At 42.4% G+C, this 25,018-nt stretch overlaps 1 protein-coding gene across 2 annotated transcripts in view; it reads right to left on the bottom strand.

Moving 5' to 3' along the window:
- LOC308172700 (phospholipid-transporting ATPase ABCA1) overlaps positions 1-25,018 on the bottom strand; it is a 172,311-nt gene that overhangs the window by 57,161 nt on the left and 90,132 nt on the right. For both annotated transcript variants that reach the window (XM_080547635.1, XM_080547636.1), the window contains 4 exons: positions 19,466-19,564; positions 17,202-17,388; positions 6,580-6,674; positions 3,032-3,137 (listed from right to left, as the gene is read on the bottom strand). In XM_080547635.1, coding sequence (XP_080403761.1) covers positions 3,032-3,137; positions 6,580-6,674; positions 17,202-17,388; positions 19,466-19,564 — 487 coding nt within the window. The remainder of the gene's footprint in view (positions 1-3,031; positions 3,138-6,579; positions 6,675-17,201; positions 17,389-19,465; positions 19,565-25,018) is intronic.

The following is a 25,018-nucleotide window of genomic DNA, read 5'->3' as shown; positions in this document are numbered from 1 at the left end:
ACGGACAACCCTCACATAAAACACACTGACATAACACAGGGAGTCTCAGGAGAGGGAAATGAGTGCTTATTCAGGACTCCGAGGACTCTGGGTAGAGCTGAGGGGGCTGCTAGGTAGTGAGCCGAATGGGTCATATTAAGAATTTTGCTCTCGTCATGTTTCATGTGAAATGGCCCTTAGGATGAGCAGTGGAGATGACTGGGCTCCCTGGAGCAGCGAGGCTCAGCCAGTTCAACCTTACCCAGGCCACACCGCAGCACGCATTACATGTGTGATATAAATGCAAATGATTCCCCTGCCTCTCGGCAACTCCTATCAAAAGCCCATAATACAAGAGTAAAAGTGGGGAAAGAGAGAGAGAGAGAGAGAGAGAGAGAGAGAGAGAGAGAGAGAGAGAGAGAGAGAGAGAGAGAGAGAGAGTGAGAGAAAGAGAGAGAGTGTGTGTAAGAGAGAGAGAGAGAGAGTGTGAGAGAGAGAGAGAGAGTGAGAGAGAGAGAGAGAGTGAGAGAGAGAGAGAGAGAGAGAGAGAGAGAGAGAGAGAGAGAGAGAGAGGGAGAGAGAGAGAGAGATCTGGCCCACCTCCAAGGACTAGCCAGGGTGGAAACTAGACACATTTTTCTCTTCTTGAGACATTTCTTAATATTTTCTTGAATCTTTTTTGTCTCGATTCTCTGCTGAATCAGTATAATGTAGTTGCCGGTAAACTGTTAACTCTCCATCTGTAGCACTGTTGTTGTTTTTTTGTTATTTTTTACGTCGGAAGCATAGTTTCAGTTGGATAGTCAATCTGCTCCTTGGGCAAAACCCAAAGTGTTGAGACAGTATTTACATACTATTTTTCAGACTACAAGTCTGTCCACTGACAGAAATATTTGCCTTAAATAATACCCCTGTTCCATCTCATCAACTATTCATAACCCGGTGGACTACCAGGCTTTTCTCTGTCCATAATTCTGCTTTCCTAACAGCTGAGGTCTTTAACCTTATGTGGTTTTACTTCTCTACTTCTCCTTTTTGGCAGAGGGGAGGGAGGGAATGAGGGAAGGAGGATGCTGGTTGGCACCATAGTGGGGCAAGCGAGAAAGCGCTCTCCCCGAGCATTAGTGCTTTCCACCGGCTTGTTTTCTGAGGCGACAGGAGTCAGCTGAGATGGAGGGGGTGTTAGGGAGCTCAGCAAGCATTTACGGCGTATAATCCCCAATCAACCCTTCCTGCTCAAGGACAATGATACTTGTATTGCCAGGGAGCTAGCCATCGCCACGGCCCAGCGATACAACGATAAAACCCACTCGCTGTGTCAAGTGTGTGAGGAGTTACTGACAGCTCCTTAGACAAAAGGCTATTTTTCAGTCGTTAGTAACCAGAGAACGGCTCCAGGCAAACAATGTGGGATCAGAACAGCTCCCATTGTTAATTCTCATCCTAATTATGGATAATTTAAAAAACGGTGATTATGTTGCCTCTGAAAGTGAATCAATATTCAGAGCTTTATTGTCGGTGGTTGAATACGTTTTTATAAGCGATTAGTCCTACAAAATAAAAATCTTTAAGCACCTTCGAGTCGTTTTTGGCCTTCTTATTGATATTTTGAATATATCAATACTATATATTGAATATCCTTGACCATTTATGAACTTCATCATCCGTGACAGTCCCATCATCCTTAGCCACCTGTGTCTCGTCTTACAGTATTTCACTTTCACAATCAAATGTGAATTTAAAAGCTCATTTCAAGCAGAGTCAGATGGCTGTGAGTGAGATTGCAGCAGTGTTCTCTCTTCATAGTCAACTCCAGCAGACAGGAGTGAGTCAGACGTATCCCAAGGACAATGTGGCAGTTTAATAAGAAGGAGCACAGAGCTAGGATGGCTAATGCTTGGCCATTAGGGTAACATCATCACTGCTGCACAAATTAAAGTCGTATTAGTGAGAGGATCCAGAGTGAGAGAAGTGCCAGAAGAGGGACACAGACGGGAAAGCAATTTGCTGATCTCACGAAGTTTGAAGTCCATCCATGTTTGTAAAATGTAATGAAGGAGTGTGTGTGTGTATGTGTGTGTGTGTGTGTGTGTGTGTGTATGCGTGTGTATCTGTCTGTCTGTCTGTCTGTCTGTCTGTCTGCCAATGGCCCGTGGCCTGGGCATAGATTACTTTTCCTGCTATGACTGGTGGATAGATGATTCACTTAATTAGTCAAATGTATTGATTGTAAGTCGCTTTGGAATAAGGCGTCTGCTAAATGCCAAAAATTTAAATGGGATATGTCTGGCTGCCTTTCTCTCTCTCTCTGTGTGTGTGTGTGTGTGTGTGTGTGTGTGTGTGTGTGTGTGTGTGTGTGTGTGTGTGTGTGTTTCAGAGTACTTTAAAGAAAAGAGGTGGATTCGGTCAATACATCTCAGTCGTACCCAGTTTCCATGGACACCCAACCAAGGAAGGTTAGTCACTTGAGTCACTGTTGAGGCATATTTGAGCTCATGTTTCACAGAACCTGGAAGCTTGACATCAGCGACTGGGGCAACGAAAAAGCTTATGAGCTGGATTTGTCATTAGTTTAGTCTAGATGCATAATGTACAGTATCATAAACTAATTTAAAGCCTTTTGTGAATTAACACTAGAACAGCCATGAGGGTCATTTGAGTAAAGATTTTTTCTTTTTATATCTTTGCACTCGGTCAGATTTCAGGACCCTCCTTTCATGACTTTTCCTAGATATGTGCGTTCTAGCACCCAGTATCCTTACATTTTCCGAATCACATCAGGATAAGCTAGTATAAAAAGCTATTTTGCCGTTTTTCTCTGTAGGAAGCAGGCTAATTTACAAGCGGCCAACTAGTGGTCGTTGTGTGTACATAGCCGTTTGAGCATTGTAAAGAGGACCCCGAGGCGACCCCGACTACCTCTTTTAGTAGGTAGTTTAGTCTCATGAGAGCCGTCTCCCTCAAAAAGATATGTAATCTATATGCCTATAAAGTTAAGCCGTTCTATAGGTGCCAGTAAGTCTGCCTCAAGACTCCAATATCCATAGCATACCTGGGAGGAATTGAAAAGGTTCTTCAAATCCATGATCACAGCCTCAATCTCCGACTCATTCATCCTGACTTGGGAGTTGACCCCTCCGACGGAAATCCCTCCATATCTTGAGGGGTGGTGGTGGCAGACAGAGAGATCACAGTGTATTAGATATGCACACATGGACACACATGGACACACATGGACACACGCACGCACACACACACGCACACACAGACAGACAGACAGACAGACAGACACACAGACACACAGACACACACATACACACACACACACACACACATACACATACACATACACATACACATACACATACACATACACATACACATACACATGGATATACATACAACAGGACTGTACCCAGTCAGAAGACAATGGATCTATCGCTAAGCCACGCCCCCTTTGGAAAACTCGGACAAACAAACAACGCTTCACTGACAGTGACTGACTGACCGACCGTGACTGAATGACATTCAATGACTTACAATGGCGGTGGGAGTTGGCAAATTTCTGATTTCTGATTTACCACAGCAAGTAATAGACATGTTTTTTAAAGATGTCAAGAATATTTCGTCTAGAAGCTTTTCACCCTCAGATATCAGCGAGTTGTTTGTCTGAGTTTTCTGCCTGTCGTGACTTTTGCTGTGATATGATTGGACAATTTCAATGTTGGGACGTGGCTTAGCGATAGGTCCATTGGCTCAGTACTGGAAATGGCAAGTCAAATATCAGCCAGACATGGTCAGAATGTAGGGGGTCGACTCTGGAAGAGAGTTGGTATTCTGCTGTGGAAGGAGGAATATGGCCCTGATACAGTACGTTTCTGTAGTTATTGGGCCATCTTTGGTTTGAGTGGGGCTGACCGGTACTTGGTAAGAGTTGGCATTGTTTGCTCATGGACCAGCTCTGAGATGTGACCCTGATCTGACCCTGATACCTTTCTGTCATTACTGGGCCACGTTTGGTCTAAATGTGGAGGACCAGTACTGGGTGACATTTGGAACATCGCCCATGGGCCAGCTCTCGTATGTGGAATGTGGCCCTGATACGTTGCTCCAGTTACTGGGTCATCTTTGGTCTAAATGTGGCGGACGCGGACCAGTACTGGGTGACAGTTGGAACTGCCAACAAAAATTAAGATCGTCATACTTTGTGCACATTAAAACATGGGTCACACACAGTTCAGACTCTGTCAGTTGGGATAGCTATTAAAAATTATTGGAACCATAACAACGGGCATGAGCGCACAGAAATGGCACAATCTGAGAGTCATAACTGGAAGCTGCAGTTTGTCAGTTTTATGCAGATTTTTTAGCAGTTTTACAGCTGGCCACAGTTAAACTTATCAAAATCAGTCAAGATGAGAGGAGCACATTTCCATAATTGTCTGTGTGACTGTGTTTAGATTTACACAGACCATCCCGGGAAATCTGCTCATCTCATCTGGTTTTGAAGAGTTACTGTGACTGTAGCACACTGACAGACTCATCAGAACCAAATGAGATGCAACATCGAGACCATCTGAAGAAAGACTTATATGGTCTTGATTAGGCTGTTAGTGTGGCAGACACAAGTCTAAGACAACATCTGAATTAAACTGACAATCTAACGACATCTAGTTTTCAGTTATGCATATTCGACGTGTTCTATTTTCTGTCATTTTGTCAGATTGTGTGTTTGACCTCCCCAATAATCTCAGAAAGTTCTAAAGCTCAATCAACTTGAGATTGAGTCTAGATTTCACCAGACAGACGCAAACAAATTACTGGACTGATACAACAAAAGATATATATATATATATATATATATATATATATATATATATATATATATATATATATATATATATATATAAACAAACTGGATAAGTATACCCAGAGGGGTAAATCATTTTCTTTAAGTGATATGCTATGTTTAATTCATATTTCATACTTGTTTTCAAAAAGACAGGACATTTTTTGTAAAGTTCTCTTTTGTAAAGAAAAAGCTATTGAGCTAAGTACTACATTTTTTCCCCCGATAACACTTTGTTTGATTATGCTCTTTTTTAAGCAGTCACAATGTGTATTTCAAAATGCAATGTTGCAATCTTTTCTTTTAATTAAAGTTTGCTGAATTTCTGTATAACTCTTCTAAAAGTGAGTAACATTCCTCTCAAACATGTTCTCTTTTTATTAATGTTAACTATGTTTATTAAAACATTTGACTAAAACCCATGCTTTTTTTTTAAAAATGCCACTATCCAAAAAGTGGAGCTAAACAGGCACGCCATAAATAATATGTATTGTGTAATTATTATTTTAAAGTTAAAACCATATTAATGTTTAATATCCTCTCTTTTTATTGTAACATGGCAGCCTATAACACATGTACAGAAGGAATAGGGCCAGCGCTCACTACATAAAGTTAAAATCATAATAATGACTAACTGATTAGCACGCCTGTTCACACGTCCTTGATTCTAATTAACATAAGAAGTACTCAAGTTAACACTAGAACAACCGTGCCTTTTTACTTACTATAAGAGCCTCTCTTTACAATGCTACGTTGCTATTTACACACAACGACCACTAGTTGTCCGCTTGTAAATTAGCCTGCCTCCTACACAGAACAACTGCAAAATAGCTTTATATGAGCTTATTCTGATGTGATTTTTTAAATGTAAGGATACTGGGTTGTAGAACGCACATATGTAGGAAAAGTCATGAAAGGAGGGTCCTGAAATTTGATCGAGTGCAAAGATATACAACTTTTTTTTGTGTTAATGCATCCAACTTGGAATTATATAACAATACAATACAGATCCAAATGTGAAATCTGTGACAATGCAACCATGATCTGGTTAGCATACATAAGGCTGGATCTCAGCACACTCAACAATACATCTATAACCCTAACTATAACCCTAACTCCATCTAGTTGCAGTACATTCGCCAGATCTTGTCCACAATCTGAGTAGAATAGGGCCGGATGCGGTTACCATAACTACACCAGATCTGATTGCCATAACCACGCCAGGCCGAGAATGTTTGTACCCTAGGCCAGAAATAGACCGTCTCCGGAAGTCTGGTACCTAAGCCTGTGGATGCAGCCCAGTCAGCACTCGGAATGATGGCCCAGTAACAGTTAGCACATCTAAGCCTTAAGCAACCAGACCCTAGCCATATCTGGACCGTTCTATCAACTGATAAGTGGGCCACATCCACATCCACATCCCGGCCAAGGTCTGTCCTTTTCATGGCAAAGGTTTCACGAACGGCAGCCAGGGGCTGGCTCACTTCTGGCCCGGGGAACAAAGTTGTACCTGGACCATGTCCAGACGCCTGTAGGAACCATATGTGGGCCAGACCTAGGCCGCCATTACTCTGCTGCCTGGGTAACGACCTTTTAGAACTATTTCCGTCTGTCACATTTGCTGCTATGTGGATTTGCTGGTATCATGAATGTTTTATGGCATAGAAAGGCCGTGTTATAACGTCTGCAGGCAAAAGGAACACTCAAATAAAGTGTTACCAAACATTCAGAGCCAAGCAAAGTGAAAGTACCTTATAATGCCTGAATGCTCATAGGTCTTCAGTAGGAAGTCTGTCATGTTCCTCCCTGTCAAGTCCTGCAGTGTGTCTGTTGTATTCTGGGTCCTCTGCAAAGACATGAACAAAAAAACATACTCATGAGATGTATTGGGATGACTTATATTTACAACAAAGATAAAAACACAACCATAACTTGAAGTGCAACATAATGTTGACTGTATACTATCTGATTCATGCATATTATCTGATTCACTGTTTCGGGTTCGCTACCGAATTGTGCCTTGTCCAGTTTAACATTTTAAATCAGATCAGATCAGAGTCAATATTGTGGCCTGGCACTTCTATGCATGCTGTTAGAGTGGCAATCTTGATTCAAACGACCACAAAGCAATCACCTGACCTGACACTTTTCGGGGTTGAGGTGACCTGAGTGATGGGGTTGGATGCACATACTGACCATTCATGAACATTATAGTTTTAATCATATTTTTAAGTTTGTGTGTGTTTAGGGTTGAGGTGTTTAGGGTTAGGTGTCGAGACTTATCAAAATAAGGCTGGATTTTTTTCATCAAATCTTGTGGGATTTATCAAAATAAGCCTGGATTGTCCTTTAGCGATGTTGATGGAATACCCCCTGGTCTCTTGTTAAATCAGATACAGGTGTGAAAGAGATCATCCTAACTGCAACAGAGATTCCCCCTGTGATGATCCGTCGGATAGCACAGAAAAACAACACCACAGTGGATGGAACTATGCAATTAGGATGCTGTGTTATTACATACTTAAGTTGCAAACATCAAACATTTTCAAGTAACATGCCCCCTCCAGTGGTTGCTGTAACAGGCCTAATGTTACTTTAGCTTTTCTACCAGACTTAGGGTGAGTTACACTTTACTCTATTATACTGAGCCAATTACCACTATTGCACTATTGTCATTGTTCATATTGTATTCCACCCCTGTACATTGTACCGCACATTTCAAATCTTTTATCTAGTATTTTTTGTATATATAGTTCTTTTTTAATCTTGTCGTATTATATTGTTATTTATTGTTTTTGTTTGCTATGCACCGTGGATGAGGGGGAAACGCAATTTCAGCCCTCTATAGGATTGACAATAAAGCTGACTTTGACTTTGACAATTTAATCTTTATTTTCTCATTGAAAATGAAGGCCTACTTCATTATAGTCAATAATCGTCCTCATTGGTGGAATTGCAGGGCAATAGCCTACATTATATCATATAGCTGTCAATTTGTGAATTAAATCTGATATCTGACAACCACTTCACATCATAGCCTCAGCTGCTAAGAGCACGGTGGTGGGGTCTCGAGTGAGGGAGAACTGCAAAAGCTTACCCGTCTGTCTTTCAACAAAATACGTTGTATTAAATGATTATTAAATGAGCATTCCTACCTGCATACACGTTACAATAATGTGTAGCCATTTGATCAACCCCCTTTCTTTTCAGATTGACCAATAATGGATCCATATTAGGACTTTTTGGTATGAACTTCATCAATGACCATATACTAGGCTACTTTGAATATCCCTCTCTGACTTCTTTAAACATGTTTTAGCTGGGTGAAACTCAATTTTGACAAAAATGGAGATAGAACCTTATAATTCTAACGTCATGAGTAGTGTTTTCTAATTGGTTAATCATTCAGTTGGGCAGGTGTAGAGCGCTTCAGATGGGTTTTAAAGGATCAATTCTGAGCGGTTTCTGAGGTGATCAGTGCCTATCAGCACTTTCAATAGAGAGCCTCAGGCAGGTCTGAGAGACGAGAGGCAGCGGCTCCCCGTATTCACAGACCGCACAAAGCACCGATCGCCTTCATTGTGTGGGGTACCTTTCATGGCCAATCGTAAATATCGCTTTGACACGTGTACTTCAATCAGGAAAAGCCCTATATGCCGCAATGTGAAGCAGTAGGATATAAATCATCTATGGATTGCAAGCCTATGCTGAGTTATGATTAAGTTATGTGGTGATTATTCAAAGAGGATTTATGAGATGTTTTATTTATTTATATATTGATTATCAATATAGCCGCCATGTTTTCAAGGCCCTGCAGTCGGAATCGCACTGCATTGTCCAACTTGAGACTGTACTGATACACTCTTCTTTTCGTGTCCACAAGAGAGTCAGTTACAAGGCTTGGCTAGATGTGGTTCAACCACAGCTGAACACATTGCTGTCCCTTCTCATTGAACTCTGCCAAGTCCGATGCTGTGCAGGGCTGTTCCAGCAGGGGGCATATCAGGAGGAGCTGCATGGTCTGTGGTTCAGTGCCACAGTCACACACAACTTCCCCGTCATGTAGGTATCCCCATTTGGCGAGAGTGGCTGATACACAGTGTACTGATACACTGCCCCCACCTGCCCCCACCTGCCCCCACCTGGAAGAACAACACAGCAGCCATCATCAAGAAGGCACAACAGCGGCTCTTCTTCCTGAGAGTCCTCAGGAAAGACCACATCGGACAGGAGATGCTGGTGGCCTTCTACCGCTGCGCAGTGGAGAGCATCCTCACCTACTGCATCTGCAACTGGTTCTCCAGCTGCACAGCCGCAGAGAGGAATGCGCTACAGAGAGTCGTGAGATCGGCCCAGAAGATCACCGGCGCCCCCCTCCCCTCTCTGGAAGAGCTATACAACACACGCTGCCTCAGGAAGGCCTCCAAGATCTCCAGAGACCCATCCCACCCTGGGTACGAACACTTTGCTCGGCTGCCCTCGAACAGGCGGTTCAGGACCATGTTCGCAAGGACAAACAGCCTGAAGCTTCTACCCCAGGGCCATTCAGGCCCTGAACACAGCAAAGACCTAGGTTCTGGGCCCTGGACAGTCTGGACGGATTGATGGCAGCTGCTGGATTGAAATCAGGTGTAGTGCTGAGGCACAAATGTGTACATTTCAAGCCTGCAAACTGCGACACTTTAAATGAATGTGCAATAACACTATGTGCAATATGACAACCCTAGGGTACATAAGGTTGCAGAGAATAGGAAATGTTAGAATAGGTATAGCATAGCATAGAGTACAGCACAGTGTTTTATTTGTATAGTGTACATAGCCTTTATTTATGTAAACCAGCTCCTTTCCCTTCTTGTTTTTTAGTTGTTGTTTTTTTATTTTCCTAGCACCAGGGGAGCCCCCCCTCCCAAATGTCGTTGTTTGGTACCTGTACTATATCAATGACAATAAAGACCATTCATTCATTCATTCATTCATTCATTCATTCATTCATTCATTCATTCATTCATTCATTCATTCATTCATTCATTCATTCATTCTCGCCTCGCCTGACATTCTAGTCAGATGATATTTGGAAGTCAAACACACCTAAGTGTTTCTGCTATGAATGCACATTTATTTTACGCTTGAATCTCCAACAGACTAACTGTTCTTCAGCTAATTACGGGCCGCCTTTTTGGTTGCAAGTGAATTATTTTTGCACGCAGCTGTCGTCGTTAGCGGTTCTCCCCGCCATCGCCAGACTCCAGGATTAACCAACCAGATGTAAGAACCCAGCTCATCGGCAGAGCAGATCATTTGGTTCCAAGAAGATTTAAAAATATATGTATCTGGTGATGTATGATGATCTTTCACAGATTAGCCCAAAACACAGGCCATCCTAAAACAACTCATGTGAAAACACGATCAATGCGGCAGGCATGGCATGGCGGCTTCACATTTCTAACAAGTAAACGACTCATATTTATGCACAGCGTGAGGGAGAGCACTTTGAACCCGATCATAGTAGTCAATTAGAGTGCCTGTTGGAGTGCTCCCCTCTCCCCAGCCAAAGCTATGGCTGATGTCAAAGGACCTTAATTAGCCCCTACTCTGCGTACATTGGCACACTGAAACACATAATTAAAAAGGATGCAACACAGCGCACTCTACCACGTTCTAGCACAGTCTGTCTGTCTCATCTACCACACGCTAGCACCACCAGTAACCTTACTCCCCGTAATTAGGATGATCTTTGGAAAAGCTTCATGGAGTCCCATGATTCGGGGACAAGATCAGCTCTGGTGCTTATTCCCAAGACATATCCCAATGCACAACCCTAGCTGCCCCCCCCAGGCCCCCACCACCACCACCCCCAGCTCCCTTTAGCCAAGCTGTGTCTCCTCCACCCTTCGCTGTGTTTTTAGCTTAGCGAGCTAACCTTTGGTAAACACGGGCCCACTGAGGGAGCTGTTTACATAGCGTCAGTGCTGATTAGCCGTGTTTGTACGCCTCTCGCTATTTGTTGTGGCATAATGACATGGATATGCAGCAAAAAAGGCGGTGGCTTATTAATTAATTCCTTGCTCGGTCGGGGCAACGGGGTGGGGGGGATGAGGGAAGATGGGATGATGGGGAGAGATTCCCTCCGTGAGCCCTCCAACATTCTCACTGGTTCCCTGGACACATTGAGAGGGTTCCATGTTGTACTGTGGTGTTTTAGGTTTGAAGCAAGAGAAGGAGTTCTCCATGTAAAACAAGAACAGGTCTGATGATTCTGAGTGTGATTTAGATTGCAGATGTCTTATCACTGGCTTGAAGATGTAGAAGATATAATCATAAATAATAATAAGAATAAGAAGAAGAAGAAGAAGAAGAAGAAGAAGAAGGAGAAGAAGGAGAAGAAGAAGGAGGAGGAGAAGAAGAAGAAGAAGGAGGAGGAGAAGAAGAAGAAGAAGAAGAAGAAGAAGGAGGAGGAGGAGAAGAAGAAGAAGAAGGAGGAGGAGGAGGAGGAGGAGAAGAAGAAGAAGAAGAAGAAGAAGAAGAAAAAGAAGAAAGCAACAAAGATAACAAAGAAGAAAGCAAACACAACATAGAAGACAAAGCAGATGAAGAAAGGAGGAGGGAGATATAGGACCAAAAGAAACGCCGCAAAAACACTCAATTTACCATACTGAACACATATGGTCCTCTTTGAGAGCAGCAGGAACTCAGGAACAAACAAACAAACAGTTTGTGTACAATGAATTTGTGCCCAAGCTCCAGCCAGCATGTGTCTAATAGCATTGGCCGTGTTCCACATCTGTCAAGATGACGGATACTGCTTTCTCTGCAATGTCATCGCATGGCACCTCTGCGATTTAAAGTCCTCATATCTCCCGATTATTACCTGGAACACACTCTCTGTGCCTGGCATCCTATACCCTCGTTCCGCGAGAGTGTGCCACTCTCGACCACATGATGGTAGATTGATTGCACACAGGAGAGGCAAACAGGGGAGAGGCGAATGTAAACTCAGAGTAATTGAATGTGGGGAATGAGCTCGCACTCCTGTGTTGGAGTGATGATAAGAGAGTGTGCCATGCTCATATTAATCTCAGCGGCGTCTGTATATCGGCGATCATGCAATCCTTGGGATGCTCTGTGTTCCACCTACTTTATGTATGCTGTGTTGTATAATATATTTCTTCAGAAATATCGATGATGGATCACGCAATTATGGTCGCTCTAATATCTATCATTCGGTATGCGGCTCATCATGGCTTGCTTGCTGGCAGCAGAAATTACCTGTGGATGCTTGTGTGTGTGTGTGCGTGTGTGTGTGTGTGTGTGTGTGTGGGGGCCAGGGGGGTGCAAGGGGGTGAAGCTGAATTGTGTGAGCAGAATATACATAGTACATGAATATAATATTTTCAAATAATTGACATTGGTCCATAAAGGTATAACGGTATGCCACTATTTCTCCATGGCAGCTAGAGACAGTGTCGTCATCCTTAAACATCGACACTTTAGACATCAGTCAGACTCTAGCTAAAAAGTCAGTAACAAAACTCACTAACAACTTCCTGAACTTTCACCTCATCTCACGACCTCCTGAACTTTTAGCTTTCTGTTTTTTCCAATGCTAGCAGCTTTTGCTAAGAGTATCCCTCTGCTCTGGACAGGCCATTTTACACTCAAATGGATCTCAGGGGTAGAGGCCGAAAAGACAAATCAACAGTGACTCTAAGAGCACATCATGGCAACCGCAATAGCTCTCCCTGCTTTAATACAGGTTCTAAGGTTTGGCAGTAAATCAGAGTTCACATTTTCCACATTGCTGGAAACTGTTGTCAAGTAAAAAAAAAAAAAACACTACGCTCAACAAATTCCACTCAGATATATTGTCAAGAATATACAATGGAAATGAAATGCTATGATGTAACCATTGTTGTACAAAAATAATGGCCATGCATCGCCTTATAAGGACAACTCGTGAACCCTGTGGGCAATCAATGACATGAATACACTGGTATAGTGTATATAATCAAATAATACCGTAACCATTTTTTTAATTCCGTTTTTCACACCATCGTTTCTGGATGATGGGGAAAGTTAAATAATGAATAGATTTTATTATGGTGGGATCAACTTTGACAGCCAAATATCTGCGTTATCATATCAGCCTTAGATCGCTATGCTCTTTTTTGGGTGTCACCAGTGATGTTCCACTTTAAAAGTGTATATGGACGTAGTGTTCACGGACATAATCGATCTCTCCCTCTCCAGAGGTATAGTCCCCCTCCTGCTTCAAGTCATCCATCATTGTCCCTGTGCCGAAAAAGAACAAGGTATGGTGCCTAAATGGCTATCGCCCTGTTGCTCTCACTCCCGAAGTGAGTAGATGTTGTGAGAAGCTGGTCAAGAAGCTGATCTGCGACTCGCTATCACCCGAACTGGACCCCCACCAATTTCGGAAAAACAGATCCACAGACGACGCCATTGCCACTGCTCTCCACACCGCCCTCACCCACCTGGACAAGAGCAACTCCTATGTGAGGAGGCTGTTCGTAGACTACAGTTCAACATTCAACACCATTGTCCCCTCCAGGCTCGACACCAAGCACAGAGACGTAGGGCCTCGTTTATAAAGCTTGCATACGCCCCAAAATGTGTGTACGCAAATTTTCCAGCAATTTTGGGATTTACAAAAAAAAATACTTGCCGTGAAACTGTGCGCACCTCTACGCACGCTGAGACCCATACACCGAGCGCATTCATCCAGGATATACACGACAAACGGTGTGTGTCAGCAAAGCCTGGAGGATCATGAAAGATCCCAGCCACCCCAACCACAGTCTGTTTGAACCGACGCCGTCAACAAGTCGAGGCCTCTTCCCAGAGCCTCAGGGCCAAAACTCAGAGGCTAACCAACAGCTACTTCCCCCAGGCCATCAGGCTCATGAACAAGCCCACTGTAGACACTTGACTATCATCCCTAAATGACTAGTTGCACTACTAGTGTATCCTGTCTTACCTGTACTATTGTCACTTTTATCTTGTATTATGCCTTATTGTCTACAAATTGAAAAAAACACATACTACAGTTCATCTGCATCCAATTCCGATTGGATTAAGATATTTCCATATATTTCCCTAACAAATATATATATATATATATATATAGCCTATATATATTTCCCCAGCTGTACACTACTTACACAATGGAGGAATACACACAAAATGTTGATAACGTATTTGATATATATATATATGTGCAACTGTGGCAGAGAAGAGGCATTTGCAAAAAAAATCTAAGAGCAATCTCCCAATAATAAAGACATCAATTATAATACAGAGGCATGGCGGCTTCCAATGCCTTTGCTCTCACAAGGGCCTATTCATCTGTGAAATTTGAATATCGCCAGCTAACCACAGTCAATACCTGAGAATTGATAATAGGCTTACCGTTGCAAGCCATTTCCATGGAAACAACAATTCCATTGTAACTCCCATGGCTTTTTGTCTGTTTTTTTCCCCATCTTTCCACTTCTATAGTTTCAAGGGCATATTGGGAGGATAGGCAGGGATAAAAGATAAAAGAACCTACTAGGGAACCTGTATGCTATGTCATGGTTTATTCAATAGTAGCCATTCAGGTCAGGTGAATATATTGGTCCAATTTTCTAAGTTTCTGGGTTTCTGGTGTGGTCTGGTTTTGGTGGTCTAGCTTGAGAGCCACATCAAGCAATCTGCTAGAACAATCTAGCACTCGTTGTTTGATAAATGAGTGTGTGTGTGTGTGTGTGTGTGTGTGTGTGTGTGTGTGTGTGTGGAATATACTACTGTGAGATTAGAGAAGGATGGTGAGAAAGAGACAGACTGATGGCTGAGCAGGTTTCTAGTGAAGACTCATGTATCCCCAAACAGCTCCTCCACAAATGGGGACACCTTGACAGGAAACGAAAGAGTGTCAGAGACAGAAATGTCATGTAAAGGGCACTCCTTTTGTCCAACTGTCTTGACAACCATGTCTGGCTTGTCACGAGAAGGAGCGCAGATGAGGATGAGCCGACCGACTTCAAAGGGTCATTTTGTGAAACAGCATGGTCTCCGTTTAGTGGAAGTCAACGGCTTTCAAGGGCCACTTACAGACGGAGAGCTGAGAGGGCTACAGACATACTGTACACACCCACACCCACACCCACACCCCCACCCCCACACCCACACACACACACACACACACACACACACACACACACACACACACACACACACAGAGGAAACACAGAAAACACAACTGGTTGTGAAAACAGAAATAACGTTTCTGAATGACTGTAGAAATTCATGATTAAACCTAATGAAGAAAGGAAAAGTGTTGCATCCTGTTGTGACATTGACATTACATTCCTAGCTGGGTTTCAAGTGATGTTTAGTGATGAGATAAAGGCATCCGTCCACCCAAATCGCCGGGTAATTGTCGTCATGGAAACTTTACCAAACAGCGTCATCAAAACAGAAGCTTGAGTGGATTGTTTTTCACCTGGTCTGTCCTCACATTAATAACATAGGCCCACGTAGTGTTCCTATCTTGAGTTATAATAATAATAATAATAATAAATTACACTTATATAGCGCTTTTCTAGACACTCAAAGACGTTACGAACTGAAAAGAGTAGTAAAATAAAAAGAAACAAAAAATGAATAAAAGAAAGTATAGGGGTCTAATTAATTTTTAGATTACTAAATCTAAGTGTCTTTGTAGGACAATCTACTCTGTATAGGCTACTGCAAGTATATCTAGATTCCGTGCGGAGAAGCGGCGAAAAAACAAGCAACGCCAGCGTCCTCTCTCGACCTGCATTTTTGGAAAAGTGAGTTCTTCTAAAGTACATTCTCTCATGTTGATTCGACCTTTAATGGAGTTGAAATTGAGCAAAAAACACACTAATACGAAACGGAAAGCAAACCTACCTTCCTCTCCACAAGACAACAAATTGCAGTCTAGTGCTTCCATCTGTCATCTATCATCTATCATCCCTAATGATGGAATATATATACTGTATATATATCCATGATTACTCCTCTCACTCCAACTGATCTAAAATACCAGACAATCCATAATGCACCCAACAGAGAAACCTTGGTAAACAACACCAAAACATTCTCAATAATAAAGAACAAGGTTGGAATGAGACTGTTCCCCCCCGTTTCTGGCTTTCTCATTATAATTGGAGATACTGGGACAATCAATTTAGGCCCAATAGGAGCCACTTATCCCTGTCCCTCTAATGCTTGTGGGGGATAGAGGCTGGATACCAGGGAGCATCCCACTACATCGATCCCAGCCAGGATTAAGTCTATGGGGGTCAGCTCCGGAACATTTACCATCCCTGCATTTGGCCATGTATGTTGTTAGGGTAATGGCTTATAAAGCATTGCCATTGATTTCCGGAGAGACACACAAACCCCTGGCCTGAGATTTTAGGGAGGGGCAGAAGTCTTGCACGCTCAGCACTAACATGTAGCACTCTCCCAAGAGGGGTCGACTCAAATGGATACTATGGAGTCGACGGATAACAAAGATCGGTGTGCTGCTTGAAATACATATTTATTTGAATATATAAGACTGGCCAAGAAAGCTAAGGTAGACAGATGGACAGCAACATGGATGTAATATGGTTAAACACAATAGATCTACATTTCACTTCCTGACATTAATTTTGCGGTGGATATTTGCCCACTGGTTGACCCTTACATGTACTGTTTCTGAATCACTTAGCTGGTTTGGATTGATTGACATGGATCATAGAAAAGAGGTACAGTATCAGTATTACCCATTGTAACGGTACTTTTACATTAAAACATATATGTGAAGCCGTGGCCTGGGGTGGTCCAGTGGTCTAGCACCGCGGTCTACAGTGCACACATTATACCCATGTCGGCATGGGTTTGAATCTGGCTGACGCCCTGTTGACATGCTCTCTCTCCCTTACTTTCCTGTCTGTTTTCACTGTATCCCGTCCGATAAAAATATGAGTGGGACTGCCCCACTTAGAAAAAACAACGTAGAAATATATATTTTACAGTGGGGAAAATAAGTATTTCATCCCCTGCTGATTTTGTGAGTTTACCCCCTTACAACCCCCCCCCCCCCCTTACTTGCTGGTTGGTAGGGGGTGAAATACTTATTTTACTCAATAAAACACAAATCATTTGTCTAAATTTTGATTGTGATCTAATAATGTGATTTAGTTTTTTTTTTCACTGTTAAAAAAAAAGGAAAAAAATGATAGACTGTTCATTTCTTTGTAAGGGGGTAAACTCACAAAATCAGGAGGGGGTGAAATACTTATTTCCCCCACTGTACATACAGTATATGAAGCCATGGTAAATGAGTTTCAGCACAACAAACCTGAGGTGGAGGGAGACCCCCAGCTCCGGGTGGGCAGTCCGGTAGCATGATGGTCCGTTTAGGAGTGCTGCACTGGCAGGAAGGGGAGGGGTTAGCGAAGGTCCAGTTCCCGTTGAGGAGGAGGTCACTGACAGAGGGATCCACGATGGGAGTAACCCACTCTGAGCCATCGGAACAAGGGAGATTCCTGTTGTCAAAGGAAAATAATATATATAATATATTATTATATATACTGTATGTGACACAGTCTTATAATTCGGTCCGCATGTCGGCAACCAATCAAAATGTTCAGACTTTTCTTTTGAAACACGGAACTACGTTTCTACGTAGTTGAGAAGCACAACACAAACTCGCTAGTCAAGCCAAAATACTGCAACGCGATTGATTGGGTGAGTAATCCCCACTGCTACCTAGTTAACTATAACACTACTTCTACTTTACATTGTTAGCAGGCTCACAAAACAAGCTGTGTTAGTTGACTAGCGATGTGTCATTGATTTTCAACAACGCGGAAATGTATTTACATTTTTCGAAAGAAAAGTCCGATCATTACATCAGATTCCGACACGCGGACCAAATGATCAGACTGTGTCACGTATGCTTGGGATCTTATATGGACATATCAACAGAAATCAACGATGACACAGCGGTCTAGCTCTAGTTTAGTTAAAACATTGTGCTGCTAATCTAATCGTCCTATGAATGTCTCCTTATCTAAAACATGGAGGTAAGTGTCACTAGAGCAGTATATTACAACAAGCAACTGATGAGTGAAGGAAGTGGAACAGCTTGATAAGGCGTGTTGAAGCTGATCAGGCTTGACGGAATGAATATTGAGGTGATATAGGAAGATATCAGGGGTGCTTACGTCTGACAAATGTATTCCACGACGAACAATATCCATCAATCACACCCTAATCACCTCTGAGTTCCCAAGTAAGAATGATTAAATACATACTGTATATACAAAAGTGTTGAATAAGTTATAGATATATATTTTTCATATAAAAAGCAACTTGTTCTTGTCATTCTTTCAAACCAAGGTTGAGAAAATCTATAACCGTCTAGCCACCCCCTCCTGGCCTCGCCTGGGCTAGAGACCCAGACATCTCTTTCACAAACAGCTTCTTCTCCAGTTTCTCTGAAATCACCACCTCTGACCTTACGAAGGTGGTTGCAGACATGAATAAGTCAGCCTGTGCCCTGGACCCATTTCCATCCAGCCTTGGTAAAGGCCTGCCTCCCTACAATAAGGGTACCGGTACTGGTAATGTCTCTCCTGGTCGAAAGCTTGCTGCTGTCACCATACTTACCGTAGTGTCTTTGAGTACTGAGAAAAGTGCTATACAAAATAAATGCATTGTTGTTGTTGTTGTTGTTGTTGTTGCTGCTGCAGGAGCTGCTGTTGCTGTTGTTGTAGTAGTAGTAATAATAATAATAATAATAATAATAGTTGTTGTTGTTATGTTGTTAAAGATAGTCAATAATTAATTATTTCATCTCATCCAGGTACAGTGTAAATGCCTTGAATCTGGTAAGGATTAAGTCTTTATTTCACAGCATTATAATAGTGTTAGAAAGTGCAAGAACACACACTATAACACATTCTACATGTGTGCTTTAAAGGCGTAATCTGGGATTGGTACATACATATTTGGACTTCTAAATGAATGATACAGTATATACCCATTTATTATTTAAAAATATATAATATATTAATGCCTCATGAGATTAGTTCAACTGTTTTATCCAATCAAAACCTAAAATATAAACTTGATTCACCGTTGTTTAGAATTGTAAGCAAATGTGGTAGAACTTCCAAACATGGTTAATAAGGTCACGTTGTCATGGATGATCAGTCCTTGTATCCATACGGTAGCTCCGTCTATGAATTTGAGAGTGGTAACTAATCTCTAGACCTCAGCTAGAGCGGGGAGATCGCTTTGCTATTGTTTCATTCCCAGATTACCCCTTTAAGTAAAGTGTTACCAGAGAGCCTTGTGTGTACACTCGTATCTACACTCGTATCTACTCCAGGGGGGTACATTCCTTCAATGTCGCTAACGTTGCAAGATTTACAAAAAATCCAGTCTTATTTTGATAACTCTCGTGAGACTTCAAAAATAAGCCTGGATTTTCATTTAGCGACGTTGATGGATTACTCCCCAGAGTGTGAATGCAGAGGCCAACAGTAACACTTTAACACAAAGTTACACTGTAATTACAGCAGTATAGGTAGATGTGTTCTGGTCGGTCATACTCACGGTATGGGGTTGCCAGCCATGCAGCGAGTCCCAAATCCAGGGTTGTTCTCCAAGGAGTCTGCTACACGAGACACCTCCACGTTATCTTGCCCGTCCTTGCTACAATGCAATTCAGCCTTGTTAGTCCCCAATTCCTTACAGTTCTAATTATTAACACTAGAACAGCCATGGGTGGGGTCATTTGACCCATATCTTTGCGCTCGATCACATTTCAGGACCCTCAAGACTTTTCCTAGATATGAGCGTTCTACCACCCAGTATCCTTACATTTTCAAAATCACATCAGGATAAGCTAGTATAGAGCTATTTTGCATTTTTTCTGTGTAGGTGGCAAGCTAATTTATAAGACGGCCAACTAGTGGTCGTTGTGTGTAAACAGCAGCTTAGCATTGTAAGCCTCTTTTAGTAGGTAAAAAAGGCACAGCTGTTCTAGTGCTAACTAAATTCAAAGGCAATAGAATACTCTGAGAATATTCTGAGAATTGGATCACAAAGGGCTTTAAGTCCAGCCCAAAGCAGTTGGATTACCGAGGCCAACTGTCCATCCCAGTTGAACCTCAGAGCTTTAGTTACTAGCTCATGTAGGGAGAATAATAGACACTCTAAATGTGGGTTATCAAGCATGCCATAGCATTGGTAAGTACACAGAGGGCTTGGTGATTGTTAGAATTAGATGATTGTTATATTCACCTCCATAGGGGGTGAAGAAGAAGGGTAGAAGAATGCCCAAAAGGAAATTAGCCAATGACAGTGTACTTGGTAGTCTTACATTTAAAAGTAGTACATGATACTGGGCTAACACGCTATTGGGTTTAGCTTTAGTTGAGGTTGAGAGGAAAATCATTGTAAAGGTAAAGGCATTTTATTTGTAATCTTGCATTTCAAACATAAAACTGGACATTCGGTACAGGGTTAGGTTGTGGGGGGGGGGGGTGTCTTGATATTCTGATTGAATGTAACATACTGTACGTGTATGTGTGTGTGTGTGTGTGTGTGTGTGTGTGTGTGTGTGTGTGGTGTGAGTGTGTGTGTGTGTGTGTGTATGTGTGTGTGTGTGTGTGTGTGTGTGTGTGTGTGTGTGTGTGTGTGTGTGTGTGTGGCGTGAGTGTGCGCGCACGCGTGTGCGTGTGCAGCAGGCAATTTCTCTACAACCACAGAATACAGAAACTCTGCCCTTTATTTTAAGTGTGCTTTGGGTGGAAATACATCATTTCATAAAGATAGTGGCTGGGCTCCAGCTGGTCACTGCTGGTCATTTGGATTAATACAATGTTTATAGCCTCACTTAGAGTCTCTCCCATGAAGGTCAAACTATAATTTCCTCCGCCATGAACGAGAGCAATCGAAGTGGCTGATTGTAAAGATGGATTATGTGCAGCCATCTGTTTTGCTATTAACAATATCTGGATTACCTCTTATTCAAGATAATAAGTCCAACATGAACACGCGGGATCAGTGGAACTAATGTTGATTTCTCTACTGAAACAATAATATAATATAAAACCCTCAATGTAACTGTAATACTTCATTTAGATTCAATAAAACTGGCAAATAAGGCAGACAACAGCGATAAAAAACTAAAGTGGCAATCATAATGTTCAATAATAATAATAATGTTCTATAATGGTTTGATGATTGTTCTTATTGCACTCTCCCCTCTCAATGGAAAGTCGGTCCGATCGATTCATTTTCTTTTCTTTTTTTCTTCTGAACTCCATCCTACCCATCTGCAATCTGCTGTGGTAGCTAAAGTTTAGGGTAGTGACATTGTATAGCTGGTGAGATACCTGTGATTTTCCATATCAACATGCTAGGCCTGATGGTCTATTTAAACCTTCCAGCAGGATCAATGTATTACAATGCAATGATCTCCTGGATAGAGAAAGCAAACCCCCGTAGAATTTCAATGAGTGGGAGCAGTGAATCCAATAACACTCTTTCTCTCCGCAGCAGGTTGGATAAAGAATCAGTGTATCCATACAGTAGATAAATAGCTGTTCTGTCTCAGCGTGTGTCAGTGAGCCCTATGAAATATTCAACACGTTTTTTTCGTGTGTTTTTTTTTTCTTATCATGTTTTCTCAAATTCTGTGAGAACAACCCCGAAACATCTGGTGAAAGAGAGGAAGAAATGCATAGAAACTGACAAATGCACTTCATGTTAGAAAATAGAAACGTTCTAGTCCAAGCACACACAGACTTACTGATGTGTTGAGTATAGAATATGGTTTATTGGAAGAAAGAAGCAAACCCAGTGACCCAGCAATGTAAATTAACCTGCCATGTTCCGCCTGCACCCAAGAGCCCTTAAATGCCCCAGTAACACAGATGTGAACGGCTAATTATGTTATGGCGTCTGGATTTATCCAGTGTGTTAACAGAAATGGTGGGGATTTTGTATCACTGAAATGTGTCAGCAGCTTCATGTGTCATTAAACAAATATTAATTGAAAGGATTATTGGTATGTATGCCATCGATAGTGCCAACAGTATGCCTTGTTATTCCCATGCATTAGGGGGCGCTCTAGGTACCTGTTAAGTGTAACTGCTAACATTGTTCTGATGCTAGTAAAGCAGTGTTAAAATGGATATACTGTTATTTCTCGACCTGCATTCTTGTGTGGCTCTCTTACTAACCAGTGTATCTATTATATTATGTATAATATATATTATGTCCACTAATTATAGCGGAGAGATTTCGTTTCCATAAACGGAACCAGGAAGAAGGGGAGACTGTTGAACAGTATGTAGCAGCTTTTAAGAGACTCTCGGAATATTGTGATTCCGGGGTATATCTGGAAGACGCACTAAGGGACAGATTGGTTTGTGGATTAAAAAGCTTTCACAAAGCAGTGGAAATCGCCGTGTCAGTAGAGACAATCGCAAGAGAAGCACAACAGCTGAGCAGCTCAATCAAGGTAAACAAAGTGACTTTGTCCCCTCACAAAAACGAGACTTAAATGTAAGGATGTGGATGTGGAAAAGAAAATCATACAGATGATGATTGCTGGACCAAGATTGCCATAACTGTGGGAAAGAAAGAAAGAAAGGCCACATAGGGCGAATGTGGAAAAGCTGAGAATAAAGGAAGAACATTTAAGTGGCGTGATAACGAGAAGAAGAGAAGAGCGAATCGCTTGGAGGCACGTGGCAGACTGATGAAAAAGACACTGATACAGATCAGGAAAGGTCATTGAGTATGATCACTCAAAGAGAGGAATTAACACACCTCTGTGTTCCACCAGAGATTGAAGGTAAAAAGATGGAGATGGAATTAGACACAGGGTGTGATGGCTATCATGTCCATCAAATTAACCATCGTCTTGGCCTGAGTGGGTGCTGGTTCCAACGCACTTGTTGTTTCTCGTTTATGTTTCAATAAACAACCGCAAGCTATGCTCTCGACTGGATGTCCTCAAGCCCAGTGCGGTGAGACACACACAATACTCTCAGCAGCTACGTCGCCAGGCGCTCTCCAAGTCCAGACAGTTCGCGTGGGCGAGACTGTCCTTGTTCGCGATTACTGGGAGAGGGAGAGAAGTGGACGCCAGGAGTCATCTCAAACAGGACCAGTTTGCTACACCGTGAGTGTAGTGAAATGCCACATAGACCAGACGTTGACACGTAAGACACATTCAGGCCAGGAGGCACAATTGGACACTTCACAGTATCCTGACATGGTTGCTACCTCCCTGGCTCATCCAACTCCAGGCCACGCTCCACTTCAACCAGAACAGGAGGAAGCTGAAGCTACTGCGGTAGCGGAGTCATGCTCAGCACGTCACCCCAGAGAGTTCTCACATGCTGGAGATACTCCAATATCAGAGACTAAGCGTTATCCTTCAAGGATCCTTAAAGCACCTGACCGCTATAAGGCAACATAGAGACTTTCAAATATAACAGAAAGTTGCCATTGCAAAGAGACTGTTCTTTTGGTCTTTAGACTGACATAGTTTTTAGACTACTTTAGTTCTAGATTAAACAAGTTCCAATGCATAGTAATGCTATTGCTTATTTCAGTTCCAGTGGTATCGCTGAAAAGACTTTAGTTATGTTAACAATCATATTATTTTGGGAGGAAATGTTATGTATGCCATTGACAGTGCCAACAGTATGCATTGTTATTCCCATGTGTTAGGGGGGCACTCGAGGCACCCGTCAAGTTTAACTGGTAACATTATTCTGATACTAGTAAAGCAGAGTTAAAATGGATATCAATGTGTTCTTGTGTGACTCTCTTACTAACCAGTATATCTATTATATTATAGCGAACATAATAATGATGTTAATCGTTTGGACAGATACAAGATTATGAGAGTTAAAGCTAAAAAATTGAGTCACGCCATGTTTAGCCATTTCGGCAGTGAGGGATAGGGAAAGATCATCATGGTGGAATGAGCTCCCCACGGCTGTCAGAACTGCAGAGTCACTACCCATCTTCCGTCGCAGACTGAAGACCCATCTCTTCAGGTTACACCTTAACTGCTCCTCCTGAGACATCTTCTGCCCCTCACCACTACGTCTCCTAAAGACACCCGCATTCCCCTCTACTGTGTCCCTAAAAACTTTTATTGCCCCCCTTGTACTGTTTCTCTGTTTCTCCAGTGTAAAAAAAGAAAAAAAAGGGTTTTAGAAGAAGGTGATAGGAGAAGGTTTTCTCTTCTATCAATGGCCCCGGGCCTGAGCTGGATTACTCTTTCTGCTACGAATGGTGAACTGATGATTCTCATGCTTAGTATTCAAATGTATTGATTGTAAGTCGCTTTGGAATAAGGCGTCTGCTAAATGCCAAAAATTTAAATGTAAATGTAAATCATTATGCTATGACTCCATGGGCCCTATTATGCACTTCATCAATAAGACGAGGCGGTAGATCTAAACTTAAGACGTGGAGGCGTGGTCAAGGCCACTTTGCTATTATGCGTGCTGTAGTGGGCACCTAAAACCCGGCGCTAAGCAAAGAAATTAGTCATGGGTGTGTTTTGGGCGTCTTCTCAATCAACCCAATCAGCGTGCCAGGTGCCATTCCCTTTAAGAACCGGCTGCGTTGAGTCATTAGCGCTATGCTATTATGGAAGTCCTAAGAAGGAGGTCAGCGCGCTTCTCTGCCTCTCCCTTCTGAAATAAAGCATTTATACTGTGACCGTAATTGACGTCTTGCCGTGGAGCCACGTGCGTGTTCATGTGTGCCCACATGCATGCGCAAACCGCGGAGGCGCGCTCGTGTTTCAAAACGTGCATGAAGTCTAAACTTAAGAACTTTTCAAACCACTTCTTAGCGATAGGAGCAAAGTCAGATCGCATAATAGCAGGGGCGCCTAGTGCACTTCATTAACATATGAACACTCCCACAATGAGCAATATATGCACGAGAGTTTTACGTCTTATGTGTGGGCGCCTATCGACACCTGCATAATAGCAGTAGCGCGTATGAAGCGCATAATAAGGGTGGCGGTAGGTCATAACTTGGCGGTGCGTCTTAATTAACACTTAAGACGGCAAGTTAAGAAGTGCATAATAGGGCCCCATGGCTCAATGTGGGGCCTACCCACTG

Source organism: Nansenia antarctica (assembly GCF_963989245.1).
Source record: "Nansenia antarctica genome assembly, chromosome: 17".
Taxonomy (NCBI): Eukaryota; Metazoa; Chordata; class Actinopteri; order Argentiniformes; family Microstomatidae; genus Nansenia; species Nansenia antarctica.
The sequence above is the reverse complement of the archived record's forward strand: the minus strand, read 5'-3'. Positions and strand labels throughout refer to the sequence as shown.